The following is a 15,283-nucleotide window of genomic DNA, read 5'->3' on the forward strand; positions in this document are numbered from 1 at the left end:
TTCTGTACATTCTCAGGAAACTGAATACTTTTTTTATACTATCTATTTTTATCAGCTATACAAGAGATGCAGAGTATACTATGGCAAAGCACCAATCATATAATTATGATTACTAACCTTAAAGAGGGCAGGGAAGTAGTGGATACCCTTTAGCAAATCCATAGGAAATACTCACTTTGGATAAACCTATCTGGCCACAGGGTGCCTCAATTGCTTCACAAATATACAGCTGCAAATGCATTTGCTGTGTCAGGTTGTACATCAAGCAGTTCTTAAAAAGGACAGGAGCGGTGGAAATGGCAGCTGGTTAATCACCAGCTGGAAGCAATAAAGTGCACACTGACTAGTGGTGGTGGTGGTGGGGAGAATTGGTAAACTTGTCTGTGTACACAGCAAAGGTGTGTCAATATTTGATATTCCTGAAGTACTCCCATTAGCTTGGGATAAGAGACAGGATGGTCAGTCATTGTGTAGGAAGTACTAAGCTAGCGAATTTAACTTACTGCACTTGCAGGCATCCACAACCTCCCCACCTGCCCCTAACACAGAGCAGGCTTAAGCCCATGACTGAACATTTGCCGTTATGTGTCTGTCTATATATATATATATCAGAGATAAACTTTAAAATTGAGAATTTTACTCCCAGTAGTTTTCAGCAAAATCACACATACACACACCCTAGCCAATTATGTTTGCAAATCTCTTATCAGATCACACGGAGATCATGCTTTACTTTACTTCAATAAAGTGAATATGTTGTCACTTAATCACAGCTTGATTTGCAAGATATGCTTCTCAGTGAGGTTACTACCCCAAAAACATTTGGTGTTTTTATTAGACCCTCCACTAAATCTACTCTTGGTTACTTTTAATATAATTGCTTCACTTTGGTTCAACTTTATTTAAATAAAAATAAAGTTAAAAGGTAACGGGGAAAAAAACCCCACCAGCTAGAAAAATGAAAATTAGAAGAGTAAATGCTTTGGGGTAAACTGCTTAGAAAGATTTTTTGGGGGGAAAAACAAAAAAAACACCAAAAAACAAGAATCACCCGCTTGACGTTGTGAGCAAGTTTGTTTCTGTGAACAGAATGCATAATCATAGTCCCAAGATAAACAGCACGCAGCATTGTAAATCTCAGTATTTGAGGACTGAAAAATTTAGTTTAGTTACAGAACAGCAGTGCTATGGCACAATGCTAATGGAAGCAACAAAATTAACCTAGCCATTACCTAGCAAAGAACCAGAAGGTTACAACATGCAGTAAAAAAAAACAAAAAACACTGTGGCATGGCACTTTTTCATGTTACTGGAGAAATTTTTTTTTTTGGACATTGTTCCTTTGAAACATTTAACCAGATTGTATTTGCTAAACTGTGGATTCCATTGATTTTTTGATTTGCTACCTGTTAACTACATTAACTTACTTGCCAAACAGTAAGTTAGCGGTAACTAAAAAAAACAAACAAAAAAACCCCCCTACATCTATAATCCTTTCAAGGGGGAAAAAAAAAGTCAAGTCTAATCACTTAGTTTTTAAAGCAAATCCAGCCTCTAATGTACTGTTAATTTCTGGGTGTTTAATAGCTTAAAAAGCTAAATATTATTACAAATTTTTCATCATGATTTCCAATGTACTGAAACTGGAAACAAAATGTGAGGAAGAAAGGGACTAACTGAATGAAAGCACAAGAATACTAGAACTATGAAAAAAATATTCTTCACTGTCATTTCTTTTCATTTAAAAAAAGTCTAATCCATCATCCCTGCAGACACAATACTTCCAGTAAATTCAGAGAAAAAAGTTACTCAGACACAGGAAATTCAGGATTCATGTCCTATGGGCTGTTGGCCCTCTAGACATGAATCTCTACAGTCTTTATATAATTTATCAACCAGTTTGAACTGCATGCTTTCTGGCACTGAATTTAAGTATATGCTAACACTAGGTGCATGTGTCCTTCATTATACTTTACGGACACAGTGCAGCTCCAAGCCCGTAGGCCTACATACAAAGAACGTTTTCTGCAAGGGAGAAAATAAAGTCCACTTTCTGGACATATGCATTCAGCTTATTTTAATAAATCCATCCTTTAAACAAGGGGAGAGGCCTTTGTGCACAGAATAATTCTAAGATGCACTTAAATGAGCTGTGCTACATAGGACAAAGACAAAAAACAAGCTGTTGAGAACAATCCTCATTAAATTTCACATTCACACACAAATATACGCACAGAGCCAACATGTACGTAAACCCAGACGTGCTGCTTTGGAAAACTGCATCCAGACTGAAGTGCTGTAGAGGTGCAGCGTGTGCCTGGGGGATGTGGAAGACCCAATTCTGTAGAACTCTACAAGGACTTGCAAAGTTTGTCATGAAAACAGCACAGGAGAGGCACAGACATAAAACCATCCCTGAAGAAATGCTTGTACCAGCACCTCCTGCATTCTATTTTCAAAGGTTTCTCTGAGGTTCAAACTTGACTGCCAGCTTTAAGTAGAAGGCTTCAGAGAATGGAAGCCAGGCATTCACAGTAGCACCAGCTAAATATTTATGTTCACACTCTATAGCAAATCCAATTACACGCTAGTGTTAGTCAGTTTCTCAGACTATAAGAGGGTGGCAAATTTGAGATATCCTCCTTCACACTGCACATTACAATTACAGGACTCAAGTCAATAAAGACACACATTACCTTAATGTACAGCAGTGTCCTGCTGCCAAGCTACACAACTGCTGTGAATAAAGCCAGTAGGGCAAAGCAAATGTCATGACTAGTTACAATCAAGCAAGAGGCATTTAAAAAAAAAAAACCAAAGTAAAACCATCTTCAGTTTCAAGGAGACTGAAAAATCTCAGCATTTCCCCTAAATGCAAAAAGGATGACTGCATGATTGATTTCTTCTTCTTACATTTGCTAACTCTTAAGTCAAAATCAGAAAATATATATACATATATATATATATATTTTTTTTTATGTCAGTTACATTTTATTAGCCTAATTCAACAAGGGGAAAAACCTCAGGTATTCATTATACAAGTATAAAGCCCTATTCAAAGACCCAGGGGTCACTATATACTGCACACAGCAGTCAATCAATGCAGTAAAAAAAAATTAAAATACTGAAAATGGATGCTTTTTTCTTCTTTCACATGTCCAGTGATTTTTCTGTCACAGTGTGATGAGGTCTACCAGGTTGCCTTTTGGAGGAGTCATGTTGTCAGGAAAGAAATTTACTAACGTATCAAAGAGCTGAGTTCTTTGCGCATAGGTATGGTCAACATCCGAAAATCCTGGGGGAGCGAGAAAGACAGGAAAAAATAAGTCAAATTTAAAACATGAAATAAATTAACCAATGAAATATGCCAAGTATATACATTTTAAAGGAATGCGGAATATGTGCAATTCTCTCCTCATCCTCCTTTCTGAATACACCTCACTGCACTGGCTGTGACCAAAAGTCTTTCTCAACCTTGCGTCACACATCAGCATTAACAGTCCAGGCTGTTTATTCAGCCCTGCTATCCACTGCCACGAGTCTATCCATTATACATACTCTAAACCAGCCTGGAGTTGGTCTGTCTCACATTCAAGCCAACATCACTCAAGGGCAATGGATTTATATGTAGGGCCCTATCAAATTCATGGCCATGAAAAACACGTCACGGACTGTGAAATCTGGTCTCCCCACCATGAAATCTGGTCTTGTGTGCGCTTTTACCCTATGCTTTACAGATTTCATGGGGGAGACCAGCATTTCTCAAATTGGGGTTCCTAACCCAAATGAGAGTTACGGGAGGGGGGGTGTCACAAGATTATTTTAGGGGGGTTGCTGTGTTGCCACCCTTACTTCTGTGCTGCCTTCAGAGTTGGGCGGCCAGAGAGTAGCGGTCACTGACTGAGGGCACAGCTCTGCAAGCAACAGTGCAGAAATAAGGGTGGTAATACCATACCAGGCCATCTTTACTTCCGCACTGCTGCTGGCAGTGGCTCTGCCTTCAGAGCTAGGCTCCCAGCCAGCAGCCACTGTTCTCCAGCTGCCCAGCTCTGAAGGCAGTGCCGCCACCAGCAGCAGCGTAGAAGTAAGGGTAGCAGTACTGCAACCCCCCCCCACGATAACCTTGCGACTCCCCCCACCCCCCCAACACACACACACACACACACACACACCCACACCCCTCTCCCTCTCGGGTCAGGATCCCCTATAAATACAACACCATGAAATTTCAGACTTAAATAGCTGAAATAATGAAATTTACCATTTTTTAAATCCTATGACTGTGAAATTGACCAATATGGACCATGAATTTGGTAGGGCCCTATTTATATGTACTGGAACTTCCTCTCTAATTTCTACAATTCACACCACTGGTATCCCAAAGGGGTCCCTTTTCAATCATAATTAATTCTTATTACGTACATGAATCCAGACTTGTCACATTGACTGAAACAAGGGGAATTTTCCTTTAAAAAGATACAGGACACACAAAGAAAGGTGCAACATATCCACATTGTTACAATGTAGATATTAATCTCAACAGGACTAAAAAGAAAAATACCTTCGTGTATTACCTTAATCATGTACTGCAAAATATTGCAATACCATGTTATCCAATTAAGAAATAAAGACAATTTAGATGCTTTCTAAAGTTACCATTTTTTTTAAATCAAAGGGGAAAATGATCTACTAAAATACAATTTAAGTATTCAGTTTCTTTAAAACCATATATGTGCTCTTTATGGGAAATCTAACTCTGTGGCTCATACACAGTGAGAGTGTTACAGTAGATGATTCCTTGGCACCACTGTGATAAAGGCTAATTCGCCTTGTTACATTAGAACAAAAAAATTGGAAACTCTCAACCTCTGGTGTCAAGGAGTTTTTATTTAAAAACTCATCTTAGAAAAATGTAGTATCTGTTGATAATGCTTAAACAAGATCAGCACAACCTCCTCATCCATTTGGACAAACTGTGCAGTCTTTTTTTCCCCTACCTATTAATTCTTGAGGTTCAAATTGCCAATTCGGCTAACACCAAAATGATCAGTGCTTACACAGTATGAAACCAGGAACTGCTAGGCAGCACAGAGTTAGAAAAACGAAAGCCAAGTAATGCCTCTGGCCTTCTCATAGGTCAATCTCCAAATCATCATTCAAATAACCATGAAAAATATCTTGTTATTGGATGTCAGGGGAAACCAATTATGTTTTGTGAGTTCTTGTTTTTGTAAGTTTACAACATTGTCATCTTTATTATTCTTGACATTCTGTCCAAAGAGCCAGTTTTGCAAAGAACAAACAACTAAATTGCTCTAGGAACTGCACTGTGTTTTCACACCAAACAGAAATCTGTAACCATGCTGCTGGATTCCAAAATGACACGACACAAGTTCCTTTCTTTTGACCAAGGCTTCTGCTTATTTGGGTAATGGCGCAGCATATGGTGTAACAAGAGCTGCAAAATGATCCACTGAGACCTGAATTTGAGACCACTGATGACTGCTGTTTTAAAAATGGGCTTGAGACAATAAACACTATTGAATAGAAATGTTCCTTCTCAAATATTTAAAGGCACTTTTCGGAGAAAAGGTGGGCGAGGTAATCTCTTTTATTGCTCTTTTATTATCTGAAGAAGAACTCTGGGTAAGCGTGAAAGCTTGTCTCTCTCTCAAACAAAAGTTGGTCCAATAAAAGAAACTATTTCACCCAAATATTTCACCTATTATCCTGGGACCAAAGCTGTAACAGGGCATAAAGGCACTTAACCCTTTTACAGTCTGAATGTGCTAACACGTTTGTGGCCTACACCTGTTTCACCTAAATAGCAATAGCAGAAATCTTATCACAGTAATAAACCTGGCTACACTTTGTGGTCTTAGCATAATTCATCTCTGGCTCATTATAATACTCACCCAGAGTGGTGAAATCTGAACCAGACTTGAACAGTGCTGAAGCAAGAAGCTGAAACTGTGGGGAAAAAACAAGAGCCAAACAAATTATCCAGATGTCTACATAAGGCAAACAAAAGCTTCTTAAAACAGCAAATTGCATTAAAGGTGGCCTGTGCTGTGTTTACCTAGCACAATGTTCATTCAGATGTATGGTACCGTGGTTGTCATAACAGAGGCAGGCAGAGCCATACAGGATTTTGCGACTGCATTTTTAAAAAACTATAAATACAGATTTTACATGTGTCCACTCCTCCTTTTCCCTTCGGCTTTAAGTGAATTCAGTGTTTAAAATTTAGCATAAATGTCATGAAAGGCAACATTCAGAGCCCTAGAGATAAAAGTCCTACTTATCCAAAGACGACACACATCATAAAGGTAATGCAAGCGCCTCCTGAACTACCCCTCCAGATCATTTCTGTCTTGGAATGGCCCCTTCTAGATACGAGTTATGAGTGTGATACGGTCTCCATGCCCATTCAATCCTTGGTTGCCCAGCTGAGACAACTAAGGGTGCCAATTAGCACTGAATGAGATAGATGTTTGTGATGTGCAGAAGGAACGTGACTACAACCACCAACTTTTGTTCATAGGCCACGCAACCTTTAAATGGTTAATAACTTCTGGTCACTACTAACCTGGGCCTGATCATCCATATCCCAGTGCCAACCCCATCCATTCAGTCCCGTAAGTTTTGGGTTTTTCATTAAAAGATTCTCAGGCTGGGAGCATGAGACTCAAGAGCGAGAATGCAACAAGAACAACTTCAACATAGTAATAGCCATCCTTCATGTCTGCACCCTTCAGCTATCGGGAGGCAGCTATGAATAGCAAACCCCCCTTCACCATACCACTAGTCGCCAATTAGCAGAGCTATACAAACAAATTGAGTAATTAATGTTTCCATAAAGTTTTAATCAGTCCCTTAAGGCCCTTTATCATTTCTGTTGACCTTCCTCCTGTTCGCCTGCATCCCTCTGGTACTCAGATGTGCAGATTCCAAAGGAAGGGTGAGGTACACACATACATAAAACAGAACTAAATTAATCATTAAGCTTAGTGCGCTTGCAGTGCTAAAGATGAGCTTCATTGCCACTGCAAATGGCAATGTATAAAAGAGTGATTCTGGCCCTGATTCAGCAAGGTGCTTATTTATTATTTGTATTATCCATGGGCCTACGAGCCCCGGTCCCGGACCAGGACCTGCTTGTGCTAGGTTCTGCACAAATCGAACAACGAGAACTTACAATCTAAGTATAAGACAAGAGTAAAACAGACAGATACAGACAGAGGAATATAAGGAAACAATGAGACAATACTGGTCAGTATCAAAGGCTGTGGTCTTAGCCCACCAGCAGCCTAACCACTGTCAAATTTTTTGACGGCATCAGGAAAGGGGAGTTTAAAGAGGGATCTGAAGGGGAACAATAAAGTGGCTTTACAAATATTTGCAGGGACCTCTTCCCAAGCTGGAGGAGACCAGCATTACCCCTGCTGCTCCGAGCTGAAGGGAGCATGCTCAGTTGCTCTGTGGGGATGGCACATGTGCAGTCCAGTCATACTTAGGAGCTAGGAGAGGCGCAAGCAAACTCAGTGTGGATGGACTCAGATTTTAGCAGCTACCGTCTCAGAGGTCTCTACTGAGCATGTGCGAACTGCAATTTTTCAAAAGGTCTATAACTTAGCAAAATTTGGGCAGATTTTTGTAGAGATTTCAAAAGGCACATCCCTGACAAGATCACCACCTCCCTGTTACCCAGGCCAAATTCAAGTTCTTGTTCCAAAGCATAGGGGAGCTGGAGCTCTTCAAAGAAAAGGTCACCAGTATTTATTTTTTCCCCCAACATGGGCAAAACACACTTTTCCCTAGCCTTGTTCTCAGAAATGGCTGACCTGTTTCAGCTGGAGTTTTCCCAAAAATTTCAAACTGAGGCAGACAACTGGCATGGAAAATTTCAGCTCAAATGGTTACAGTTTGGCAAAGTTACTCACAATTGAAAAAATGGTCTTATAATGGGAAGTGTCGGGAAATAATTATAAGCAGATCTACCCAGTCCTGCCTATACATAGCACCGCCTACAGCCTAGCATAAAACATTTCCTTCTTTAGTTACAATGCATTGCTCCTTCTACATCTTCTGAGTGTGACTGATTCTTTTCATTTATACAGTTACCTTGAACCTATTTATAGAGGGATCATGTGTCCCCACTCAAGTTCACTTTCCAGTGAAAGGGAAGTTCCACTCTCAATCTTGCCCTACAGAATTATTTTACTCTCCATTCCTTAGATACTTATGTTCTGTGTTTTCTCTAGGTTTGTTTATATCCTCCTGAACAGTAACATTCCAGGTATAGTCACATTAAAGCTCAAGAAACTACTGCCTCTGGAGCGTAGTAGGTGACCTGCTAAGGTTTACATGAATTAATAAACACTGGATTTTTCCCCCTCACAGCAGCACCAGACTGGGAGCTTATATTTAGCTTCTAATTTTATCATCCTTAGGTCTGAATCACTCCTTTTCAGATGCATGAATTTGGGGACAGCTGTGTTGTTTATATGGAATAGGAAAAATATATGTGCACTTTTTTTTTTTAAACCAGTATTAGCAAATTTCAGTATCTAGTATGCCTTTCATCTCATCTGCCAGGAAGCCACACCACACACTGGTGCAGTAATCAATAGCTTTCTATTTGCCCTGGAGACCTGCTAGTCACCTCACCTACGAGCACACCACAACTGTCAGGTCTCCAGGCCAGTAAGACAGAGACTCATTTCTATCTGAGAAGCTGATGAACTGCCTGGAGGGATCCAACATGACTTCAAGTGGGATCACCACTAATCTGCCCAAGTCAGAACCACATTACAAATCTGTTGCGTTGGTGAGCGACAGCACAGCCAGGATCTATACATGGCCCGTGGGGGCAACGTAATGAGCATTCATGTGCTAAATGAGGCCAAGAGGTTCTCAGCTACATTCCAGAAATTAAAAAATAAGAGAAAATAAAAAATATTCCCTTAACCGGATAAATTCATAACAAATGCTGAAATTCTGGAGGTGCCATGCTGCGTCTCATTCACACCACATTAAACAAAATTAGTTACCAAAGCCAGAGCAAGTTTCTCAAGAACAAATTGTCTGTTTTCTTTGGCACTCAACTCAAAACAGCTGAAAAGATATGAAATGAAGTTTAAAAAATGAAATTACTCCTCCTAAGCTAGGATCCTTTTATGCAGAATTTTACCTTGGTGCAATCTTTTACAGCAATGCTTACAAACCTCTGAAATTTGTGGTTTACAACGTGAACACCAACTGACACTGAACACCACAAACAATCACACTACACTATATCAGGGACAAATCCAATCAGCTTGCTGCTTTGCAGAGTGAATGCGAGTTGGTTGGAGACAGAGCAGAGATGGGGGAAGGTAAAGGAGAGAGGAAAGACAGCCGTAAGAGGAGCTCTGAAGAGAATCAAACTTAGCAGTCCTACAATGCTGAGCTATATTCAGCACACACAGCGTCAACAAGATATACTGCCCTTGCTATGAAATAGACCACATTTGTTATAGGTGGTGCCAGGGATTATGCAGGCATCTGTGCTGGGAAACAATGAAACTTCTGCTTCAATTTTAATGCAAAATATGGCATCAGTGCTGAGAAGAGCACACAGGAGCCATTTGGAGATGTAGTGCCAGTAGCCAACTCAATGAGATAACCGGAAGGGAAATTGACGTCATGGAAATATACCCAGTCAGTATCAGTGCAGGGCGGGCATAAAGCCATCTGACTGGCAGCTCTGTTCTGATACAACAAGTCTATGAGAGTTGAAGCTATTGGAACAGAAAAGATTGTAAAGGAAGAAGTTGCAGAAGGTTTTCAGCAGCTGCTCTAACTCTGCTAAACAGTAAATATTGATCTGGCAAAGAGAAGCAAGAGGAAAGAGGTCAAAAAATTCAAGCATTAGGCCTGCAAAGAAATGAGGTGTAGTGAAATTACAACTATTATCCTGAAAAGCCAGAGAGTGGCTTAGGGCCCTGCACATCAGGATTGAAACCCTTCCCTGGAATCACAGGTTCACACGGTAACATGGTCAACTCAAACATTTCATGCTTGCAAGGTAGATAAATTGAATAGCATGCAGTTTACTGTGCGAGTATCTTGCAGAGACTTTGTGAAAGTATTGTGAAATATTTTGGGATCCTCTATGCACTATATGAAATTTAATTCAAATACTTTTCAGGTTGAAAAATAGCAAGAATTTCCTGTTATTTTTCTTCCTATTCCTGTCCCAAACAAGAGAAAAGATGTGAAGGTAGCTAGTATGAGTCAATTTCAGTGTGAAACTCATAATTTAGACATGTTGTATGGATATGTTATCTATTAAATTTGGCAACAACCTTAGCATGTCAATTACGTTACTGAAAATGAATTGCAATCTATGATAAAGTAATTAAACAACAATTTCCAGGATTCTGAGACAAGCAAATTATTTTCCAAAGTCCTGTCACCCTATAACCCCAGCACCATATTGCATATGGCCTTCAGTAACAGCCCCACAAAAACAAAGCTTTTAGAGGCTATACTTAGACAATTTCTATTTGCTTAGATTACATGATCTAGCCAGCACACTAAGGGGCTTTGATCAGAGACTCCCCAAGTTCTTATCACAGCTTTGATACTGACTTGACACATGAACTAGGGCAAGACATTTAGTTACTGAGCCCAATTCTTGTCTCATACCAGCTTTACAACTGTAACTATCCACTGACTTCAGTGGAGCTACTTCTCATTTGCACCAACGTAAGGAAAGTAAGGAACACCCTAACCAGTTAAAATGGGGCAACTGAGACAGAGTGATAAGGGTTACATGTTTGTACAGCATTTTGAAGGTCCGAAGTACTATACATAACTGCACATAGAAGCAAAACCCAAAAGCTTATCCTAAACTTCATAAGTTCAGTAAGTTATCTAGGGCTGCTACTAGACTTCATTAAACCCTTTTGTAAAGTGACATATGTAATGGAGAGAGGCTGTCTGAAATTCCTATCAGCTCTTGGGAACTTATTGCTTCATTTGTGCTTTGGGAACAAACTTACTCCTGGAAAAACCAAATATGTGCACTGAAAAATGCGATAAGGCCATATAAAAGCCTTAGTGATCAACATACATAAAAAAATCCAGAGTGAGAAATATATATTCTGGAGAAGAGCTCAATTTTTTCCTTCAGAGACATTTAAATATGTACAACCCAAATGAAAAAATATCCTGAGAACATCACCTTCAGGGGAGATGTCTGATATCAGAGAATCCTTTTACATCTTCTTAATATAACATAATAGCAGCATTTCCTTTTATTGGGTGCAGTATAATGCACTTTCCATAGCACAACCAACTAATTAACTATAAGCCTGTGCCATTTGATACAGAGTTTATATTTCATTAAAACCCCCAAACACAAGACAGCCCATTAGAATTAAATCTAAGGTCCCGGCTGCATGCAGTTTTTTACTGATAGCTATTTTGGTATGGGGTGTGGAGTTTTTAAAAAATAGAAATAGTTATACTGGTACATCCCCTAGCTTAGATGCAGTTATACTGGCATAAAGGTGCCTTACACTGGTGTAGCTATTCCCATATATAAGGGTACGTCTATACTACCCACCGGATTGGCGGGTAGTGTTCGATGTATCGAGGATTGATTTATCGCGTCTCGTCTGGACGCGATAAATCGATCCGCGAATCGACGCCCGTACTCCACCCTTGGCAGGAGTAAGCGGAGTCGACGAGGGAGCCACGGCAGTTGACTCGCCGACGTGAGGACAGCCAGGTAAGTTGAACTAATAGTGTAGCTGAAGTTGTGTATCTTAGTTCGAACCCCCCGCTAGTGTAGCCCAGGCCTAAGGGGAATAAGCTATACTGGTATAAGCATTTTCATATCAGTATAACTGCAACCACATTAGGGAGTTGTACCTCTAACTATTCTAGTATAGTTAAAGAAATACCTGTGTGTAGACAAGGTCTAAGAAAACCTAAGGTAACTCTAAAAGTTCCACAGTATGCACCTTTACATTCTTTTTTTTTTTTTTTTAAAAAAAAAAAAAAAAAAAGGAAGTAGTTTTCACCCTTACCTCTTTTGTCTCCTCAGGGTCAGAATGATCCACAGTTACATACAAGTCATTCTGTAAGTATTTCAGTGCACTGAGTGGGTCAGTTTGGGCCTTTTCTTCAAACCTGTAAAATGGAAGGAGATAAGCAACTTGTATGTGATTATAAGACACACTCAAAGCAAGCACTGTTTTCATTTACTTTGAGCTCAGTTACTAAACACACTCCCTACTCTTTTATGGGAGCAAAAGTCACACATGCAAATTGTTCAGTGATAGCTGCTTAAAGCACATGAATTCTATGACAGCTCAGCCCCCTCCTGCTAGAAGTCTGGGTACAGAAGCAGCATTCTAAGGTGCTCAGGGAAATCAAAGCTAGCGACTTCGATCCCTTTGCTAAAACAACCAAGTATCTCAAAGCTGTATAAGTTGTTGTTCATAAGGTACTCTGTACTAAAACATTAGGCAAATAAGCGTGGTGTATCCATTTCACAGAGAGATAAACTGAGGCATGAGGAAGTGAAGTCACTTGCCCAAACAGCAGATTCAGAGATAGAAATTTTGAGTTCTAACACCCACTACCTACAATCAAGACACAATGTCCAAAACCTGATCTAACCGCCTTTAAAAAACCAATAGCACATTTTCATCCAAAATATTCCCTTAGGAATGAATATAAGGGCTGCAAATGTCTTAAAAGTATGGTATTCCGGCACCTACCGACCAAAAGGGAATAAACCTAAGACTTCAAGTTGGTCTGACCCAAAGACAAATGAATGGACAGACTGGACAATCTTGCTTTGGAGATTGATTCTCTCAGTTACACAGACTTTTCATTAGGTTGCTTGAAGAATTAGTTTCCCCCCATGTCATTAACTGAAAGGCCCCTCCAGTTCTATGGTTTGTAATATTGATCGAAGCAGCCACTCTCAAACAGACAGCATGTTTACAAGTCACAAAAGAAGCTGCTGTGACTCTTCTGTACCAAAAGCACTTAGCAATTGTTATCTACCTTGTTCATTGTGGATCTTGGGAGGACAGAACTTGGGGTAACCTGCTTCAGAAAGCACGGGTCTTTTTAGAAGCTAAACAGAGACTTCACTGCAATAGTAGCAATAAGGTTTCCTTCTTCTATAGGCCACTCGCACTTGAACAGGTCTGACATTCCACCCACTAGAGGGCAGTGATGACACATCAGCCAATGTAGTTCTCAGTTTAAAAAGAATGACAGCAATTTTTTTCAAACAGATGCAGTTTTATATCTACATTTTTCAACGGGCTGAACCTCAATGCCAACCTAATTGTGCTATGCTAAGGAGTTTCTTCAGTCTTGGCTTAGAATATCTCCTTTGATCAGTGTGGATAAAACTGGTTTAAAATTAAAAAAAATCTGTTTCTTTACATTGTGTTTTATTTAAATTAAATACATTTTATTTTTTTTAAATAAATGTATTGGAAATTGTGACAACATATGTTAAGGCCTAAATTTACTATGACTTATTAAAATTAATTAAATAAAAGTATTTCAAGCATCACATTTGCTGCCAAAGTTTTAAAGAAAGTCAGACTACTGAACTGATTGAAGTTACTGGATAAGCACCTGGAACCAGAGTTTGCTAAAGTGCACTAGCCTCTTCTGCAATTGCAGAGAGAATATTTTCTTTATTTCAGTTTATTCAATTCAATGACTAGTTCATTCTAAGTTGAGACACCGATTGTGAGTTGAAGCAAGAAAGCTTGTTCTCCTCTTCCACTCTACAAATAAAAATGAGGTAAGGGGATGAGATCCACTAGTTCTAAAATCTTGAAGGTCATGGGGGCCAGAAACAACCAGTTCAATTCACTAACTACAGATATACTTCCTCTACTTAACCAATTAGTTTTAAAAGCAAAACATGTTTTGACTCTTTCTTATGTATCCAGCACATTTAAGGTAGCTTTATTTAACTAACAGAACAATTTAAAAATACTTTTTTTTTGTCATGAATTAAAAAAAAAAAAATCAACCAATAATTAACAAATGCATCATTCGCCATTTTCTAAGAAGTAAAAATTAAGAAACTGAATACATTTATGTTAAACAATAACTGCTTAAATAAAATGTGCATATAGTATATTCTTTTGGTTAGCAAAAAGGATCAAATTTAGTTGCAAATCAATATGTATTAATGGTTACCAACCAATGAGAATCAACCTTTCTTTACAAAAATAAAGATACAGGTGCAAAACATGATTATATTAAATTATTTAAATCAAGCTTACTGCTTGCTAATTTAAATCATTATAATTATATAAATGATTTTGGTTTAAATCAAGTCACTCTGTCTTTGATTATCTCCTTCCTTTAAAAAAAGTTCACACCTTTTAGGAAGCTGCATGGACGGTCCAAAGGCAGAAGTAACCATGAATTAGCAGTCAAAGGGTAGGAGAGATTGTTTGATGTGATCTTGACAGTATACCAGACTCACCAGTAAGTGCTGGTTAAGCTTCAGCTCTATTTCATATGACTAGAGGCCTCAGATATTGTACAGTATAAAAGAGGACATTCAAGCCCAAATTTTCAAAGTAATTTTCAAACCTGAGCATGTCTGACTATGCAAATCTACCTCTTCATGAGCTGTTTTCTACATGGCCATTTGAAAAAAGAGCTCTTACTGAAAAGCTGCAGGATACGAGCACATACTTCTACTGCACAGTATGACATCACAGAATGCTGCCATTTCCCCAGGGGATGGTTCCAATCTCCATTTATAGTAACTACACAAAATGTAGAGCTAGATTCACGCTATCAACTAATAAACGCAGTCATCCTAAATAGGAGCATTCAGCTAATCAAAATACCAACTGAACTGTAGCTGTCATTTTACCATGAACCTAGTTCTCATCTCCCTATCATGAGAATAACCAACACCAAAAAAAATAAGACTAATAAAAAAAGTCCACCCCTCCACCCCCCCCAAATCAACCTAACAGAACTAGGCTCTGGAGAAGAAGCAATGAAAAGGGTTGCTAGGGGAGTGCCTCTTGTCCCAATGCCTCCTCACCTATTTGCTGTAAAGCAGCAGTGACTCTGAAATAGCACTGACCATTTGTAAACCTGTCCTTAATAAATCACTTACCCATAGCCTTAAGCATGCGTCAAAACAAAGATCCTTTAATGAAGGTGAAACCACCCTCAAGCTGTACTATTATTAAGGCTGATGGGGAGCAAGAACGGTACTTACTCC

At 39.2% G+C, this 15,283-nt stretch overlaps 1 protein-coding gene across 1 annotated transcript in view; it reads right to left on the reverse strand.

The window, feature by feature from the left end:
• Positions 1-1,464: 1,464 nt before the first annotated feature.
• The window catches only part of MKLN1 (muskelin 1), a 176,252-nt gene continuing 162,433 nt past the window's right edge, over positions 1,465-15,283 (reverse strand). Inside the window, exons 14-16 of the mRNA XM_026648895.2 lie at positions 12,081-12,183; positions 5,916-5,970; positions 1,465-3,295 (exon numbers count right to left, since the gene is read on the reverse strand). Coding sequence (XP_026504680.1) covers positions 3,174-3,295; positions 5,916-5,970; positions 12,081-12,183 — 280 coding nt within the window. The 3' untranslated portion in view covers positions 1,465-3,173. The remainder of the gene's footprint in view (positions 3,296-5,915; positions 5,971-12,080; positions 12,184-15,283) is intronic.

The sequence above is a fragment of the Terrapene carolina genome, unplaced genomic scaffold (genome assembly GCF_002925995.2).
Source record: "Terrapene carolina triunguis isolate 2854851 unplaced genomic scaffold, T_m_triunguis-2.0 Scaffold68, whole genome shotgun sequence".
Taxonomy (NCBI): Eukaryota; Metazoa; Chordata; order Testudines; family Emydidae; genus Terrapene; species Terrapene triunguis.